Source organism: Myodes glareolus, chromosome 8 (genome assembly GCF_982192425.1).
Source record: "Myodes glareolus chromosome 8, mMyoGla1.1, whole genome shotgun sequence".
Classification (NCBI taxonomy): Eukaryota; Metazoa; Chordata; class Mammalia; order Rodentia; family Cricetidae; genus Myodes; species Myodes glareolus.
In genome coordinates this window covers 99302042-99320892 of record NC_142033.1, presented here as the reverse complement: position 1 = coordinate 99320892, position 18851 = coordinate 99302042, and the positions used below count along the sequence as shown (strand labels likewise).

The window sequence follows — 18851 nt, the reverse complement described above, 5'->3', positions numbered from 1 at the left end:
TCTGTTTGGATACTCACCTTCCTGGACCTGGAGGGAGGGGGGAGGAACTTGAAGAGAGATTAAAATTATTAAAAAAAAAGAAATAAAAAAGGAATATAACTACTGTGTTAATTTTTATGACTTTATTACTAGAAGGTACTGTAATAATTGAGCAGATATATTTCAGTTAAAATATGTGTCTGTTTTTAGATACCATTTCCTAGCTAGTACCCTTGTGAAAACATTAACTTCTGCGTTTAGGAATCCCTGGAGACAGTCTGAGTAGACTGCTTGCTGTGCTACCATGAACTTGGATCCCCGAGATGGGCATGCCTATAATCCCAGCAGTGGAGGCAAGGACAGGAAAGGCGTGGGAGCGGGAGGCGGATACAGGCAGATCCCTGAAGCTCACTAGCCACCCACACAGCAGGATTAGTGAGCTCCAGGTTCAGTGGTAGACCCTGTCTCAATAAACAAAACGGGGGTGCAACTCAAGAAGACACCCGATGTCACGTGCTCCACATGCATGCACATGCACACATACAGACATTCACATACACTGTACACAGAAAAAGTGAATAATCTTTTAATTCTAGACTAATACCTTGTTACATTAAATAACTGGATATTCATAGACTTCAAGCATCAGACGAAAATCTCCATCATCATCTGACAGTGCATTTCCCTTTTTTTTCTTCCTGTGTAGAGAAAATGGTGGTTCCACAGTGAAGCGAAAGAACCTGTCTCCCAGCCACCTTACGACACCAAGAGCACCCAGAGAAGTGATTTTCAAACGCCAGCTTGCCCGCTGGTTTTGCCAGTCAAACACAGCAGGCTGCGAAAGCCTTCTTGTGGAATAGGTAAGGTCAGCCATGGTAAAACTTTTTACTAAGATATGTCGGGCACCTCCCGAGAAAAATGATCTCTCTACAGGAGTTGAAAATACATGGACAGCCAAGAGACCCCAGGAAAGGTTCTTAGTCCCTCCCAGGGGACCCCACGTCTCCAGACACTGGACAGACATTAGTCACACCAGCCAGCTTCCAAGTCAGAAACTCTGGAACACTCTGCCCAGTTTTGCCACCAAATTCTAAAAGCTGTAACTATTGAAATAGCATATAACCCTAAAGGGCAGAATCTCAGAGTATAATCTGAGGGGTACTGATGGTGGGTGTGGAATGTCCCTCCTAAACTGGTGTTTCTGAACACAACTCCAGCCAGTGATGTCTCTGTAAAGCCTTTAGAATGTGGAGGCCCCACCCCTTAGGGTAGTCCAACCCAACTTCCTGTTCTCTCTCCAATTCCTGACCATCAATGCAGTGTGACTTGCCAACTTCAAACATCTGCCACCTTGCCCTCCCTGCCACCGTGCCTTCTCTGCCACCACGCCCTCCCTGCCACCACGCTCTCACTGCCACAGTGGGCTTATTCCTCTGGAGCTATAAACCAAAATGAATCCTTTTTCTCTTCAGTCATTTTATAACAGAGCATTTCGACCCAGCAACAACAACAACAATAAAAAAAACAAGATGCTAATTGTTAATGATCTTTATAGACCGTGCTTACAAAAGAAATAGTTGATTAAATTTTATGAAATGTGAATTTAAAAGTTAAATAAAAATTTAACCTGTAGAATATTCTTATTCTAATAAGAATAAGCATAATGATTTTCAAAGCGTATTTCCCTGTTTTTTTATCATCTCATTCTTATTTTTAGATCATGTCATGATCGGTGCTTAAAACACATAACTTAGGAAATACCATTACAGATTATTAAACATTTTTAGATCTAAAATGATTTATCTGTCTATCACTATAGCAAACCGGGTCGCTTCTTGTTAAAACCATAATGCTAGTAAGAGTCAACAAAAGATTCCTTTTGAAGTTCTTTAATGCTCTGACCTCTATGATTTGGTCTATTTAGCTGAAAATACATAGGTTAGCTAGACCAAAGGTCACAGCATTAAAAAGTAGAAAATGATCGTATGTATCATGCATAATTCCTAGCTCCAGGATAGGGGTTCGTGTAAAGGGCTAACTAGTCATCTCTGACCACGGCCTCTCCTTTAGAAAGAAATTTTCTGCTTCTGACTCATGATTTAGAGTGAGTACAGACAGCTCCATTTTCTGCCTCCTAAGACTATGAAATAGCAGAGAAATGAGGATAAAGTGAATGAATGGAAGGAAATTTTTATGGAGTGTGTGGGAGAGAGAATAGAAGCCTACTGATGGGTCAAAGACAAAGAAGCATCTGGAGGTGGAACCTCCGGCATGTCAGCAGACACGGGAGAGGACGAGAAGGAAGAACGCGGGAGAGCACTACTCCAAGTCGGGCTTTTGCCACAGCAGCTTCTACCCCGTCTTCACATTAACTACGAAAGAGCCAGGCATACGGCACACACCTTTAATCCCAGCACTCAGAAGTTAGAGGCAGGTGGGTCTCTGTGAATTTAAGGCCAGCCTGGTCCGTATAGCAAGTTCTTGACCAACTGAAACTTATAGTTGAGACTCCATCTCAAAATTAATAAAGAAAGGAAGGAAAGGAGGAAGGAAGGAAGGAAGGAAGGAAGGAAGGAAGGAAGGAAAGGAGGAAGGAAGGAAGGAAAGGAGGAAGGAAGGAAGAAGGGACTACTAAGAGCTGGAGAGATGGCTCAATGACTAAAGAGCACTTCCTTCTCTTGTAGAGGACCCTAGCTTGGCTTCCAGCATTTACAAGGCAGTTCACACCTGTAACTTCACTTCCAGAGGGTCTGATGCCATCTTCTCACCTCTGCAGGCTCCTTCATGCACATGGTACACATAAACTCACACAGACACACACATACATATCAGTACTAGAGAGCTTTTTTTTTCTTAATGAAGGCTATTGGAGCCTAGACTTCTAGTCAGACAATAACTATCACACTGGGTGTACTGGAAAATCGTTCTGGTCCTTCTATTCTTAATCATGAGTGAACAGCCAAAACACAGAATTATGCCAAGGTAATTTCTCTGGATAAAGACAAGGAAATATTAAGAGCATAAAACAAAACAAAAATCTAAAAAGTGTGAGAGAAACCAGGTGGAGAGACCATGAAGAAGTCCAACCTTTCTGGTGCTCTTTTCTGAAAGATGTAACACGAATTCTAATTGGTTTCAGTAATAAAAACCCAGAGTCAGATATCGCGACAAAGGCTGAAAGATCAGAGAGACCAAGGAACCAGTTACAGTCACCTCTTAACTCGCCAACTTCTCAGCCAGAAAGAGGGCAAACTCCTGTCTCTGTCCTGCTTTATGACTTTCTCTCTCCACCCAGCCTATCACTTCCTGTTTCCTCCTCCCAGATGCTGGGATTAGAGGTGTGCGCCACCACTGCCTGACCTCTATGGTTAACTAGTGGCTAGCTCCACACTCTGGTCTCCAGACAGGCTTTATTTGTTAGAATACAAACAAAATATCACCACAGATATAAAAATATCTGTAAAATAAAGGAGCAATAATGTCTAAAACATAGCATTTATTGAGAACATACTGTTTGTCAGGTACTTTAGAGAACTTTCCAAACATAAGCTCTGATTTTTTATTCTCAAATTAACTCTATAAAGCAGTGGTTCTCAACCTGTGGGTCACAACTCCTTGGGGTCAAAAGACCCTTTTACAGGGATCACATATCAGATATTTACATTACAATTTATAACAGTAACAAAATTACAGTTATGAAGTAGCAACAAAAATAATTTTATGTTCGGGGGGGGGGGTCACCACAACATGAGGAATTGCATTAAACAGTCACAGCATTAGGAACGTCGAGAAACACTTCTATGTAGTGCAAGGGTGTAGCAATAAAATTGTCATTCTCAGTTTTCAGATAAGACAGTATAAGATTGCAGAATAAAATTATTCTATTACTCCTTACCCTTTTAGGGACTTTTGTTGGGTCTAAAAATTAAATTAACATGAAGATCAACAAGAGGAAAGCACACACATTTTTAAAAGCACCTTTTTTTCGGGAACTACGAGTCTCATAAGGAAATTAATCGAGCCTGTGTGTCCTGATTTGGACAGAGCTGTAAGGTGTGAAGACATCCAAAGGCAAAGGGTTCAGGTTAGCCAACAAGCTAGTAGCTGGTAGAGAAGGTCAGGTGCGGATGCCCTCCAGGCCCATTTCCCTGGAGTGAGATGCAATGAGACTTTGCTTCTGTGGAGAAAGGGCCTCTTTAACTGGGATCTCCTCCCGTGCTGCACGTGAGTGTTTCCTACCTTCTCATGCTGTGAGCGTCCATCCAGCTGATCTGTGCATCTTCATCTAGACGGACCAAATCACAGAAGTCAGAGCGTTCAAGAGCTCTAAAAGGAATCCTTTGTTAATTTTTGTTAGTAGTATGGTTTTAATAAAATGTGACTCAGTTTACTATCACGACATTCTTAGGTATTTTAGATCTGGAAATATTTAATAATCTGTGTAAGGAAGCTCAGAATGTTTTCCTTGCATCCACTCATACAACACTGAGGGTTTCATGGTGCATTTGTCTAAACAGTTTCCTTCACTCCCCTCCCTCCTCCTGTCCTCCCCACCCCCTACCAGTTCCCATTCTCCCAGAGAGTCCTCACTTTCAGCTTTCAACCATCCCATTAACTTCCCACCCCTTCCCTTAGGAGCTCCCCTTTCAGGGCCCCCTTTCTAACTTTATGATCTCTGTACATACGTACAGTCTCTCTCTCATGCACATAAACTTTAAATTTGGGTTCCTCACATGAAAGAAAGCATGTGCTGTTTGTCTTTCTCAGTTTTGCTTGCTTCACTTAATTTCTATCCTATCCATTTTCCTGCAGAGGTCATGGTTTCATTTTTCTTTATGACTGCATAATATTCCTTTGTGTGTATGTACCACACCACCATCATGCACTCATCTGTAGATGGCTAGGCAGGTTCTATTCCTTCCTGATTATTGAAAATGTGCAGCAATGAACAGGGATACGTGAATGTCTCTGTGGTGTGCTGACTTAGAGAACTTTGGGTACCCAAGTGTGGTACAACTGGGCCATATGACAACTCCATTTTAAATTTTCCTGACACCGCCAATCTGATTTCCAGACCATCTACTGTTTTTCAGGCTCTATTAACAATCATCAGTATATTAGAGCAGCAGGTTTCAGGGCAGCACCTTCAGCTAGCACAGAGTTTAAGTAACTTGCAGAAGGCAGATGATTGGCTCAGCCGGGAGCGGGTTCCAGTGTCTGTGATTAAAGCTAACACTCTGCTCAGCCTCTGAAATGGTAAAGAAGTCGCCCTCTAAAAGGCATTGAAAGGGTGCACTGGGTGTAGCTGAATCTGAAAAAAAAAAAGAACATAGCCCCTCATATCATGAAACAGCAAAACAAATTATGAAGGAAGATTCTCAAACTTTCCATAAGAAAACAAGAGAACTGTGACTATTTAAGAAACGATCCATGTGAAGTCCAGCAGCTCATTAGTACATGCTCAGTGAGCCTGTATCTGTAGAGTCTCAGGGGAAATCATACCCTAGCAGGTTTAAGTGGCATGGGTACTAGGACACTTTCTGGTGGAATCAGGCATTGAACTTACCAAGAAAGAAACAAAACTCTCTTTGGCTCTTAAGGAAACAAAAACATTATAACTGGATGATATTGATATTGTAGGATTGTCACTAGAACTAAGTAAAACACCATTTGAAGCTCTACCGCAGTGCTTGTATATAATAATAATAAATGGTGGGTATGTGAGTCATTAGTTACTGTATTGTACTGTTAGGGACTGGATTGGAATTTAGTTTTTAAACCATATTCTCTCTCTCTCTCTGTCTCTCTCTCTCTCTCTCTCTCTCTCTCTCTCTCTCTCTGTGTGTGTGTGTGTGTGTGTGTATGTGTGTGTGTGTCTGTCTGTCTGTCTGTCTGTCTGTGTTTTGGTCTATCTGTCTGTCTCTTCTCCTCCCACTCTCTCCTCTATTGGTATTCCCCATTACTAAGTTCATTATTATATCCTAAGGTCTAGCATAGTGATCCAACTCAATAAGTAGTTTGAATAACCAAATGAATATACAGTCAAATGCTAGACTATTGATTATACCTTCTTAGATGACTACTACATATTACTCAGTAAACTGAGTTCAAATTTAAACTAACAAAGAAGAAGCGCCAATATTGACCTGAAATAATTCCTATGCAGTAGGTGTTTTGTTATTAGTGAAAAAATTGAGTGTAACATTTTAGGCTGTGTAAAACTTCAGCTGTGTGCCTGTCTTTTACAGCATACACACTATGCCAGCATGTACTAAGGTCAGCGAGAAGCAACCTCCCATCATTCTGTTCCCTCAGCCCACATCGTTACACCTCATCTCTGGCATTTTAGCAATGCTATCTTGTGCTGACAGTGAAAGGGCCCTTCCCACCACCACACAGCTTCCTGGCTGCCACCCACACTTAGTTCTTCATCTAATAATTGGCCGTGCTTCATCGTGTCTGAGTCCCTCTAAGATCCAGTCATATTTTGGATTTGTATCATAAAACTTCGTAATTGGAAAAGTTGATCTAATTGGTGAATTGGTGAAAGGTGGAACTTTTGGTTGAAATAAACCCTTGACTGTTCACCTATGACTTTTTATATTTAATGTTCTTTTGAGTTACAGATTCAGACCCAGTGGTAAAATTACTTGCCTAAGATGGATTTTAGTTTTTGTTTCTTTTGCTCCAAAGTGGATGATTTCTGCTGCATTTATTTATTTATTTATTTATTTATTTATTTATCATTTTAAATCTGGCATATGGAGCATCTTAGTTTCTTTTCTGTTGCTGTGAAGAGAAATCATGAGCAAAGCAACTTGTAGAAGAAAGAATTGGTCTTAGTTTCAGAAGGTGCGCTCATGATCACCATGGTGGGGAGCACAGCAGCGGGCAGGCAGGCATAACGCTGGAGCAGTAGTGGGGAGCAGTAGTGGGGAGTTTACACATTGAGACAACCACCACAAGGCTGAGAGAGAGCTAGCTGGAAACGACTTGGGATTTTGAAAACTCAAAGGCAACCCCCAGTGACACAACAAGACCACACCCCCTAATTCTTCCCAAACAGTTCCACCAACTAACCATCAAGTATTCAAATATATGAGGCTGTTGGGGATAAGTTCATTCAAACCACTACATGGAGCTGGAGAGATGACTCAGCAATTAAAAGCACTTACTGCTCTAGCAAAGGACCTGAGTTCATCTTCTGTATCCATAGCCCTTGCTCAACCTGTGACATCAGCACATGTGGAATCTAAAACCTTCTCTGGTCTCCGTAGGCACCTGAACACATATACCCTCATGCTCACACACATACACACATACACACATACACATACATACTCACACACATACAAACATACACACATATATACACATGCACACTCCTACACACATATATACATACACCACATACACTCACACTGACACACACATACATATACACACTGACACACACACACAAACACATACATATACACACACAAATAAAAACAAAATGAAACCATCCAAAATATATCATGAGAACTACAGTTTTTACATTTGTGATGTTTTTATGTAGGACTCAAATGAATTCTACTGAGAAGAGTGGTGTTTCCAAGAGGAAAATATTCGCTGATGTTTCATAAGTAGCCATAAAGAGTTAAGAAATATTCTCAAGTTAAAACTGCTAAGTTACAGCTAGGCGGCCGTGGAACACACCAATTTAAGCCCAGGACTCAGGAGGCAGAGGTAGGTAGAACTCTGAGTGCAAGGTCAGCCTGGTCTACAGAGTACTGGGAAAGACAACAGGAATCAGGGAGCATCTCTGGGGTCAGCTAGAAACCTGGTGCAATGGAAACTCCCAGGAATCTGAGGATGACCCTAACTGAGACTCCTAGCAGTGAGAGATGCAGAGCCTGAAGCAGCCATCTCCTGTAACCACACAAGACTTCCAGTGGAGATATTGGTACCCAAACTACTCACATAACCTCTAACCTACAATTTGCCCTGCCTCCAAGATATGTTGGGGTAAAGGTGGCTTGGAAATTATGGGAGTGGCCAACCAATGACTTGAGACCCATAGCACAAGAGCGAACCCCTTCCTGATACTGCCTGAAAGACCAGAACCCAGAGTCTGGACAGCTCATAGACTAGAACCAAACATGACTGGAAAAAAAATCAATGAAATGTTCTGGTGATATTCTGCTGTAGTCATAGATCAGTGCCCAGCCCAATTGCCATCAGAGAGGCTTCACCTAGCAGCTACTGGAAACAAATGCAGAGACCCACAGTCAAACACTAGGCAGAGCAGCAGGACTCCTGTGGAAGAGGGGGAGGAAGGGTTAAGGGAACCAGGGAGGTCAAGGACACCACGGGAAAAATACACAGAGCCAACTGACCTGGACTCATGGAGGCTCGTGCAGATGGAACAGTCAGCCAAAAAGCTTGCATGGGACTGATCTGGGCCCTCTGCACATGTGTTGCAGTTGTGTGTATTAGTCCTCTGCGGGGCTCCTGGCAGAGGCTGTGACAGCTGCCTCTGCCTCTGTTGCCTGCTCTTTCCTCCTACAGGATTGCCCAGCCTTAGGAGAAGAGGTGCCAAGTCTCGCTGTAACTTACTTCCCATGGCTGACTGGTGTGTTTTGGAAAGCCTGCACTTTTCTGAAGGGAAAGGAAAGGGATTTGTTGGGGGGAGCTGGAGAAGGGAACTGGGAGGAAAAGAGGGAAGGAGTGGAAACAGATTTATCTGGGAAAAATTAGTTGATTAATTAATAACAATTTAAAAGATGTAATTAAAAAAGAATGAAGCAAGTGTAACATGAGGGCTGGCTTGTTGGGGTTTCTGTCCCGCTCGGTACCCCATAGCCGGCAACTCCCAAGGAAAAATCACACACAAGACTTCATAAGGTTATAATCTGATTGGCCCATTAGGTCAGGCTACTTATTAGCTCTTATAACTTATGTTACCCCATTATCCTTATCTACGGTAGCCACATGGCTCAGTACCTTTCTCAGCATGACAGCTCGCATGTTGCCTCTTTGGTGGTCTGGGCAGAACTGGTGGAGGGAGCTTCCTGCTTCCCAGAATACTCCAGTCTCTTTGCTCCACCTCTACTTCCTGTCTGGCTTTCCCGCCTATACTGCCTGCCTGGCCAATCAGCGTTTTATTAAAATATGATTGACAGAATACAGACAATTCTCCCACACCAAGCAAGCCTTTGCAAGACTATTAAAATGTATCTTTTCTGCAGAATTTACAATGGGCTTCCAAAGCTACACTGAACACTAAAAACTGGAGGTGAGGGGGAAAAAATGGGGAAAGGAAAAATGTGTAGAATGTTTTTAGCCAAGAGATAAATTATAAACCTAATTAAATCAAGCTGTTTTCTAAGTCTATATTCATATATTTATTCCACATTAGGTAGAGAACATTATTCAGAGGTTTACTTTCTTATGAGAAAATTATAAAATAGTAAACTAAGTCCTCGAAGAAGAAAAAAAACAAAAAAGAAAAATGTGGGATTATCTTGGTTGTATTAGTGAATGTGGGAGTCAGCCCATAGTGGGTAGCACCATTTTCCGGGCATGGGTCAAGGGCTGTGTAGGAGCGAAACGTGTGAGCTAAATGCCAGAAGCTGATGGAATTCATTTCTCTCTGCTCTTGGCTGTGGGATGCGAGATGATCCAATCTTACGTCACTGCCACCTTGACCTCTCTGAGATAACGGACTGTGACTGGGACAGGAAACTGAGCAAGTTTCTTTTGTTCAGGGTATCTTAGCAGAGTAACAGAAACGGAACTACGATACAAATTAGGTACATTTTAGAAGAGGGGAAAGTGAACCTCAGTAGAGCTACATGGGCTGCCCCCAAATTGCACAGGCTCAGGATATGTGTAGAGCCTGAATCTGAAGCTGTGCCTGTCCTCTGCCACGGCTCGTGCATTGGCTTCTCCACTAAGTCACTATCTAATTCTAAGATGCAGAGGTACTGTGCTTTATCTAAGAAGTTGTCACTTGCTGAGATTAGTGAAAGCATCGATGCTCAGATAGTGAAAACACGGTATTCATAAAAAGACAGTCTTTTTTCAATATTCAAGAAAAGCATAAATTATGGGATTTCCTCAGTGCTGCAGCTCTGATGTTGCTGGCACCTACTCTTCCTGGTGTGCTCACAAGTCCTTGGGAACTGCGTGCTAATCTCGGTTAGAAACCAAGGAAATATTATCACTGATATCCTACATGTATTCTTTTCTTATTTTTATTTTTTTTATTAAAAATTTCCACCTCCTCCCCTCCCCCCAAGGAGCATAGCAGAGGAAGGTTACGCTTCCTGTTTGTGTTCTCCACTCTTCTTTATTCGCCCAAATTAGACTATGCTTTCTTTGCTTGTTTTAGACAGGGCTTCATTATATCACTCTTGCTAACCTGGAACTTGCCATGTAGACCAGGCTAGCCTCATATTCACTGGGCTGCACACCTGCCTCTGCCTCCTGGGTGTTCACATCAAAGGTTGCGCCACCATGTTAGACAACAGTCTGTCACACTGGGAGGAACCATGAGCTATTTTACTTAGTTCTGTTTTGTTTGAGACTGAGTTTCGCTGTGTATCCGAGGCTGGCCTTAAACTCATTATACAGCACAGGCTGGCCTCAAACTTGGGGTATTCCTCCTGTCTGAGTGTTGTGAATAAAGCATATTCCACCACTTCCAGCATAAAAGATTATATTTTATTACACTTTAATAGTTTATATACATGAGGTGCATAATCTGAATGCTATAAAATATATGATCAAAATTCAATCCACCCCTCTCTACCTTTCCTCGATCACACAATTCTTCCCTACTGGAGCCACAAGAATCGGTTTCTTATGCATTATTCCATAGATGTGCCAGGGATATGCAAATTCTTACATCCATGTCTATATTTGTTAAAAAGAGAATCAAAAGTATTTCCTTTGGCAGAATTCATTCAACTCTTTTATTGTTAGTAGCAGGTGGGCATTGCAAATGAGTGGAACCTCTGTTACTGGGTTGAAGAGTAAGGAATTTGTGCTGAGCAATGCCAGTCATCCTGAGTGTTCCCGTGGCATCAGCACAGAATTCTTTGGGCATCATCATAATCACTTAGCCACGACCACACACTCAGCCGAAAACCTCTCACACCCTTTCTAGCTGTCAGAAACAATTTGGCAAACAACTTTGTTCCCACTCAGGCACACTGGTGTCTGTTTAAAAGCACACATCTAACAGGAGCTGAAGAAATGGCTTAGTGGTTAAGGCTGGCTGCTCTTCCAGGTGACCTGGGCTTTATTCTCAGCAGCACACAGTGATTCCCAACCTTCTGAAACTCCAGCCCTCGGAGATCTGACACCCTCCTCCAGCCTTTGAAAGAATCAGGTACATGTGTGCATATACATACATACATGCAAGGAAAATGCTCAGCCATGTAAAATAAAAATAAGAATTTTTAATTTATCAATTCCATGTGTGAAACAAATTTTTTAATTTAGATATTTCCATTCAGAATAAATTCTGAGTCCATCTTATTACAGCTATGGTGAGATAACTTGAGACATTTCTGTTGTAGGTTCTTTGTTTGGAACCTACTAGGTAGAGCAGCTATCCTGAAACTCACGGGACTGCTTGCCTTCGCCTCGCAAGCACCAGGACTGAAGGAGTCTAACACATGCTTGGCATTTTCTCACAGTTTCATAAAAAAAATATCACAATATTTATAATTCCATATTCAAATCTAATTATCTTGTTGATTTCACTGAAATACCTCTCATCTTTCCTAGTTCCGCTTACGTGCCTGAGTACATCAGAAGAACACGAAAACAATTTCGTAGAATACATCTCCTTTATACATCAATATGATTCCAGGAAAAGTCCCAATGAGCCCATCCGGGGAAAGGTGAGGCAATGCTCAGAACTAAGCATTTAATACAGTACAGAACAGACGTACAGGAGAACTTTTCAGTCATATTTGTCATTCTAAACATTTATCTAAACAAACGTAGTCATCAGCAGGTTAGACTCAGCTCGTGGCGTGTAAAAAACAAGGATGGTGTCATGGCTTTGAACCACGGGCTCTTTGGTATATTTACCGAGAGCACTGGTTTAAAGTGATATCGATAAAATTTTAGATGTTCTCATAAACAGAACAGAATTGAAGAGTCATTGCTGGAAAGTCTAACAATACAGATGTTTGTTTTCATAGTTCATTGTAAGGAATCCTTTCGGGCATTTGGATACAATCGTCAAGTCTATGGATTATAGCTTCATTTGCAGCCATCGCAACCTACGAAGCAAAAAATAAAATTCCACGCAAATAGTTGCATCTGTTCAAGTAGCGGTGATCAGAATGCACAGACGCTTCAGTGACTGTCTGCTTTTTACTTCTCTGCCCCTGTTTGCAAGGCTCACCAAAACTTCTGGTGGTGTCTTTAGTTTTGGACAGAAGTGACACTTAGTGGAGAAGCAGACAAAGACGTTCCTTCATAACCAGGACTTGAACTCCCCACACACGCAACTCCAGTTCAGGCTTCCCTGGATAATGTCATCTTTGTTTTCCTTTCCAGAGACACGGGACCTTTGTGCAGAGAGAGAGAAAGCCACGGACTCTGCCGATAGTTCCCAAGGGACCCGAGGTATTACCGAACGCTCTAGGGTCATGTTCATCAGACCAGCCCCCCAAAACAGAAAAAGGAAACTCGTCAGGAGACAGAATGACTTCACCAGGCCCGCGCCGGCTGAATTCCCAAGAACTGCTGCAGACTTAGATCAGCTTCTGAGAAACAGAAGGCAGCCCAGGCTGGCAGGTCCAGCGCCTGGTAGGGTGAGGACCGCAGGCACACTGTAGGGCGAGCTCTTCTCACCAGGCATGGGCCTTTAAACCCACCAATAATAAAGCCAGGGTAAGTGAGGACAAACTCCGGTGTTCAGATAAAAGTGTCATCTCTGGAATGTAAGCAGATTTCCCCAGTGTCACGACACTGGCATTGTTGTGATCAGTAACTTCAGAACACAGAATTTACATAAACAGGGGGAAAGATTAAATAGTACACCCCAATTTTACTATAGATATGAAACAGTCTCTCTGTCTTTTTTTTATAAACAAAACAACTTAACAGAAAAACAGATTCCCAAAGGAGAGGCCCAGTTCGCTCCATCATTGTCACAGCCGTAGGGTCACACTGGTTGGGATGCTGACTGTACTTCATGACAGCTGTGTGGCCTTGTCTAAGTTATTTAACCTCTGTCTTCGTCGGTGTTCCTGCTGCTGCAATGAAACACCTTGACCAAAATGTAAACCGGGGAGGAAAGGGTGTATTTGACTTCACACTTCAGCATTGCTGTTCATCACTGAAGGGATTCAGGACAGGAACTCAAACAGGGCAGGATTCTGGAGGCAGGAGCTGATGCTGAGGCGATGGAGGGGTGCTGCTTACTGGCTTGCTCCTCATGGCTCACTCAGCCTGCTTTCTCACAGAACTCAGGACCAGCTACCCAGGGATGGCACCACCCACCAAGGCCTGGGCCTTCCCCTATGGATCACTAAATGAGAAAATGCCTTACAGCAGGATCTCGAGGAGGCATTTCCTCAGCTGAGGCTCCGTCCTCTGATGATTCTAGCTGGTGTCACAGTGACACAAAACCAGCTAGTGCCGCCTCTTTAGGTTTCAGAAAGTTGTTGAGCATGAGACTGGACACATTGGTCAATAAATGCTCATTGTAATGTGTAACGCCATTGTTACTATTACTACTCTCAGACCTCCTCTATACACAACTGAGAGTGTGAAAACCAAAAGCATTTGTCAGTACAGTCACACACACACACACACACACACACACACACACACAAATCAAAGACTCACAAGTATTTAGGAGATGAAAGGCCTCCTAAATTCCTTTGACCACATCATTTATCACACTAGCTTGGTTTAGATGATTTGGTAAAAATTTCTTCTATGACTCTTCTGATTTGTTGTGTTGGATGTGCCATGATATACACAGGTAGAATTAGGTGGAAGTGTTGCATTGTGTACGAGCAGAAGCACACGAATTTTCCTCTGATTCAGACAACAGCTGTCTTTTCTCCTCTACCTCATCCCCACTAAGAGAATTTTAGTAAACTACAAAGAGTCATGCTTGTGTGTTGGGGATTTCTGCCTCTTTTGTCATGGTGGATAAAGGCTGATGGTGAACCGTTTTGATGCCAAAATTCAGTATAAAATAAACAACCAAATAGAGATGATCATAAAGGAGAAAACTCCTGTGTTCCAAAATAGGAACGGTGCTTGTTTCTGCACCAGTGTGTAATCTGACAATATTGTCAAAACACATGCATTGCCATATAGTCGGGTGAAGATGACTGCATTAGTACCCATTAGTCAAATCATCCTCAGAGCCTACCTGTTTCACGAGTTCTAATTGCTATTAATAATAAAAACCCAGAGACAGATATTAGGGGGTGAAAGTTGAAAGATCAGAGAAGCAGAGCAGCCAGCCACTAGAGAACTTACCTCTACAACTCTCAGCCCCCAAAGAGACCACGCTCCTCTATTTGCCCAGCAATATCACTTCCTGTCTGTCTGTACGGACCTCCAGACCCTATGGTTAACTAAAGGCTAGCCGCTCCCTCTGATCTTTAGGCAAGCTTCATTTGTAGAGCACAAACAAACTATCACCACACCTACCTGCATATCTCGGCTCCCTTCCAAAGCAATGCTGTAGTACTGAAACAGTCTATACTGATGATGGTCTAGCAATCTCGTAATCAAAGAAGAGCATGCGCCCAAGAATGGGAGGCATCTCACTCAACAAGCACCGTTGAATCTGGCCGGTAAGAACTCTGATAAAGGGGGAGATGGTAATCAGATTTGAAAAGGGACCTAAAGACTTGACTTTGACTTCACATTTGAGCAGATACGCAGTTTTATAGTCTCCAAAGTAAAGAGGTAGAATTGAAATCTTGAGGCCAGACTCTGTCATCTTGAAGATGGCAGCAAGAAAGTTTGTATCTGTATAAACTAGAGATAGCCAGTAATCCAGTGAGAGAGTAGAGTCAGGCTTTGCCACACTCCAGTTTGTAACATGAGTTTATTGTAGGATTTATACTCACAAAGTTAACAATTGAAGTCCTGCCACTGATGCTTCTAGGATGCCCAATAAAAGGCCATGCAACACTCACCCCAAGATATTTCCATGATTCTCAGGAAAAAGAAGAAAAAGATTAGATCACAAACAAAAATTACACCTCTGAGCCAGGAGTGGTGTCTCAAGTTTGTTATCCTAGCATTTTGGGAAGCCGAGGCAGGAAGATTACAAGTTTAAGGCAAGACTATGGTTTATGGGGAGACCTGTCTCAAGAACAACTCTCCCAAATAAAATTATAAATCATACAGGAAGAAGAGCAAGCCAGGTAAAAGTCTGCTAAAAAGTGATGAAAGTTTCAAAACTGAAAATAGTGGAATTAAAACATCCTGAAGACCTGTGTGTGTGCACATGTGCATATAAGTCTATCTGTCCATGTATGTGTGTGTGTTTGTGTGTGTTCATGTATGTGTTCATGTGTGTGTGCATATATGCATGTGGGAATGTGTGTATGCACATGTGTGTGCGTGCGTATGTGTGTGTGTATACACATGAGCATGTAAGCTTGTCTGTGTGTGTGTGTTTGTGTGGTGTGTTGTTGAGGGTGAGGATTATATACTGTATGCCATGTAAGACACATGCTCTACCACAGAGCCCTAAATATTCTTATCTTTCTCCCAGCTTAGGAAATGTTGCTCTATTTTTGTTACTTCAAGCCCTCTGTTTCCTCTCTTCTTTTTGAAACAGCTTCTAGATTAAAGTTTCAACTTTTGGGTCTGTCATCTGTGTCCCTTAACTTTCCCCCATTGTCTTTCTCATGGTACTTACTACTAAGTAATGTATGAATTCTTTTACAGTAACTTTCTGCTAACTTGTTTTCATCCATATTCATTGTTATGCCAGGCTCTCGATTTAAACTAAAATAACATCCACTAAACCTAGTGTATAGTCCAATACCTACGCATGCATCCTTAGTACATGTGGCGATATTACCTAGGTGACAGCACCCACAGTGTTGCAGTTGGGCTTCATGTCTTACATTTGCATCCTTAAATGTACTGACTTTCCTTGGTTGAGTGAGATGTCTCACATTCTTGGTTGCATGTTCTTCTTTGATTATGTGATCTCTAGACCATCATCAGTATAATGTTTCGGTTTACTGCTGCCTGGCTTTGGAACAGTGATGAGATACACAGACAAGCAGGACCTGAGGATGATTTGACTAAAGGGCACCCTAACTCTAGTGTGAATCAGCAGCTTCTCTGCATTGCCCTGACTCTGCAACCCTGCTGCATTGAATCAGTCTCTGGCACAGCTTCGTATTGCTTAACCCGTCTGAGAACAGACTAGGGTGGCAGATTTCACTGTTCTGTGTGCAACTCTCTAGTTTTTCAACTGAGACATGCTGTGGAATGATCTCTTGTACACTATAAAGACTTGTCACTCAAATTGGCTTAATAAAATGCTGATTGGCCAGTAGCCAAACAAGAAGTATAGGTAAGGCAACCAAACTGAGAATGCTAGGAGAAAGAAGAATGGAGTCAGGAATCACCAGCCAGATGAACGTGCCATGCTAATAAAGGTACCGCCATGTGGCAGAGTGGAAATAAGGAATATGGTAGTAAGTTAGTGAGTAATAACCCTGAGCTATTGGACAGGCATTTATAAGTAATATAAACCTCTGTGTGGTAATTTGGGAAGTGGCTTCCAGGTATCTGGGAACAGGCAGATGGAAGAGAAGTGTTCAGGTTACAGAGACATGCCCCAAATTAACACATACCTATCATATCCATTAATCCTAGGCTGATTGTGCATCAGATCAATGGTTCTCAACCTGGGGATCAAACAACCCTTCCACAGGGATCACCTAAGACCACTGGGAAACACATATTTTACATTATGATTCATAATACTGCCAAAATTACAGTTAGAAAGTAGCAAAGAAAATAATTTCATGACTGGGGTCACCACAACATGAGGAGCTGTGTTAAAGGACCACAGCCTCAGGAAGGCTGAGCATCGCTGCATCAGATCTACCACCACTCATCCATAGCCATATGCTAGGCTTTTGTTCTTTTGTAATTTCTTCAAAATTGGTTGAAAGTTTGTTTTCTTATTATACCATCCCATTTTTTAAAATCTGTTAATGGATTTTATTATCTATGTTTATCTGTATGTACCTTTATGAACTCCAGAGGACATTAAGTACCAGATGTATATAACCAGTCAGCCATCTTGAATCAATCTCTAATTCTCTTTTAAGTAAATTATTTGCAAACTTAGCACCTTGCCCATTAGTAAATAAAATATTCTCTGCAATGGACCCCATGGTGGACTGGCAAGCATCACTGAGGCTTCTTTTCTGACCCAGGGAATGTGTTTTACTGAAAAGTGAGGGTTTGGGGCAAATAGCCCAATAGTGAGCTATTACTATCATAGGCTACATTGTCTCTTAATCTTTTCAAGTATGAAACATCTTTTTGTATTAAGAAAGAAAAAATTATGGTTCCTCACAAAAATAGTAATTGAACTTTCATTATCCATTGTTTGGGAAATGGATAATTACAAAGAACGACTCTTTCCAACTTCCACAGCTAAGTAAAACACCAATGCTGGCGTTGCACAGAGTGCTTGAATTTTTCTGTTTAATTTCCACACTACGTTTTTTCATGGGTCGATAAACTTTATCGGAATGTAGCGTTATTTCAGTTACTCCAAACCAAAATCAAGCCCACAATGTTTCTTATAAATTAATATTCTCAGATGCTGCAATGAATACATGGATGTTTGCGACTCTAAGATTGCTTTTTAGCACTAATGTAAAATTGTGTGCTAAGACATTTTAAAACCTCCTAATTCGTGTAATCCTTACAATAATCTTATTTATAGAAGGTCAATAAACACAAGCCATTTCTCCAAACTGTATTGTTAGCTAGCCTAGAACCCCAGTTTCTCAATGAACTGTGCTTTAATTCCCAGAGGTCAACCTACAGATTAGAGCAGACTTCTCACAAATAAAAAGTTGAGGACGGTGTAAAAAGTAGCAAAGCAACTAATTACAACACTTCTGAGAGACTGGATTTTGCTGCTCTGAGAATTTAGAATCCTGTTAGACTTCTTGGTGATGAACCAAAGTGAATCAGGAGTATCTTCATCAGTATCTCACTGCTGTGAGGAGACACTGTGACCAAGGCAACTCTTATAAAAGAAAGCATTTAGCTGGAGGCATGTGAACAGTCTCGGAAGGTTGGTCCTTTATGGTGGAGGGAAGCAGACAGGCACGGTACAGGAGCAGCAGCTGAGAGCTTTATATCCTGATCCACAGACAGCAGGCAGGAAGAGAGAGACTGGGCCTGGCCTGGCCTGGGCTTTTGAAGCCTCAAAGCCTACACTAGTGACATCCCGTCCTCCAACAATGGTGCAACTATTTGTATGCTTAGTCCCCAGTTAGGAAGATGAAACTAAGGTGTAGGGGAGTGATTTAGCCAAAGTCACACAGCTAGTATGTGGCTAGTTGGGATTGAGACCCAAGAGGAATACTCTAGAGTCTATAATTATTTACTATATACCATATATATTAAATATACCCCCAACTCCATGACCTAAAGATATAACTACCTACAAGTCTCCACTTAAGCAGCCATCCTACGATGATATTTAAAAAGGCTGAAATTAAATTTTTAAAAAGTAGGATACAGCAGAAAAATAAGGGAGATTTATCAAGAAATTATATCGATTAACCTGTATATTATCTATGAAAATATTCATTTTTGAAACAATTCTCACAATAGATTCT

The 18851-nt window shown here is 41.8% G+C and overlaps 1 protein-coding gene across 1 annotated transcript in view; it reads left to right on the top strand.

The window, feature by feature from the left end:
• The window catches only part of Cimip6 (ciliary microtubule inner protein 6), a 48412-nt gene extending 35371 nt beyond the window's left edge, over positions 1–13041 (top strand). The window contains exons 3-5 of the mRNA XM_048427576.3: positions 686–839; positions 11758–11873; positions 12541–13041. Of these exons, the coding sequence (XP_048283533.3) occupies positions 686–839; positions 11758–11873; positions 12541–12741 (471 nt within the window). The 3' untranslated portion in view covers positions 12742–13041. The remainder of the gene's footprint in view (positions 1–685; positions 840–11757; positions 11874–12540) is intronic.
• Positions 13042–18851: the final 5810 nt, after the last annotated feature.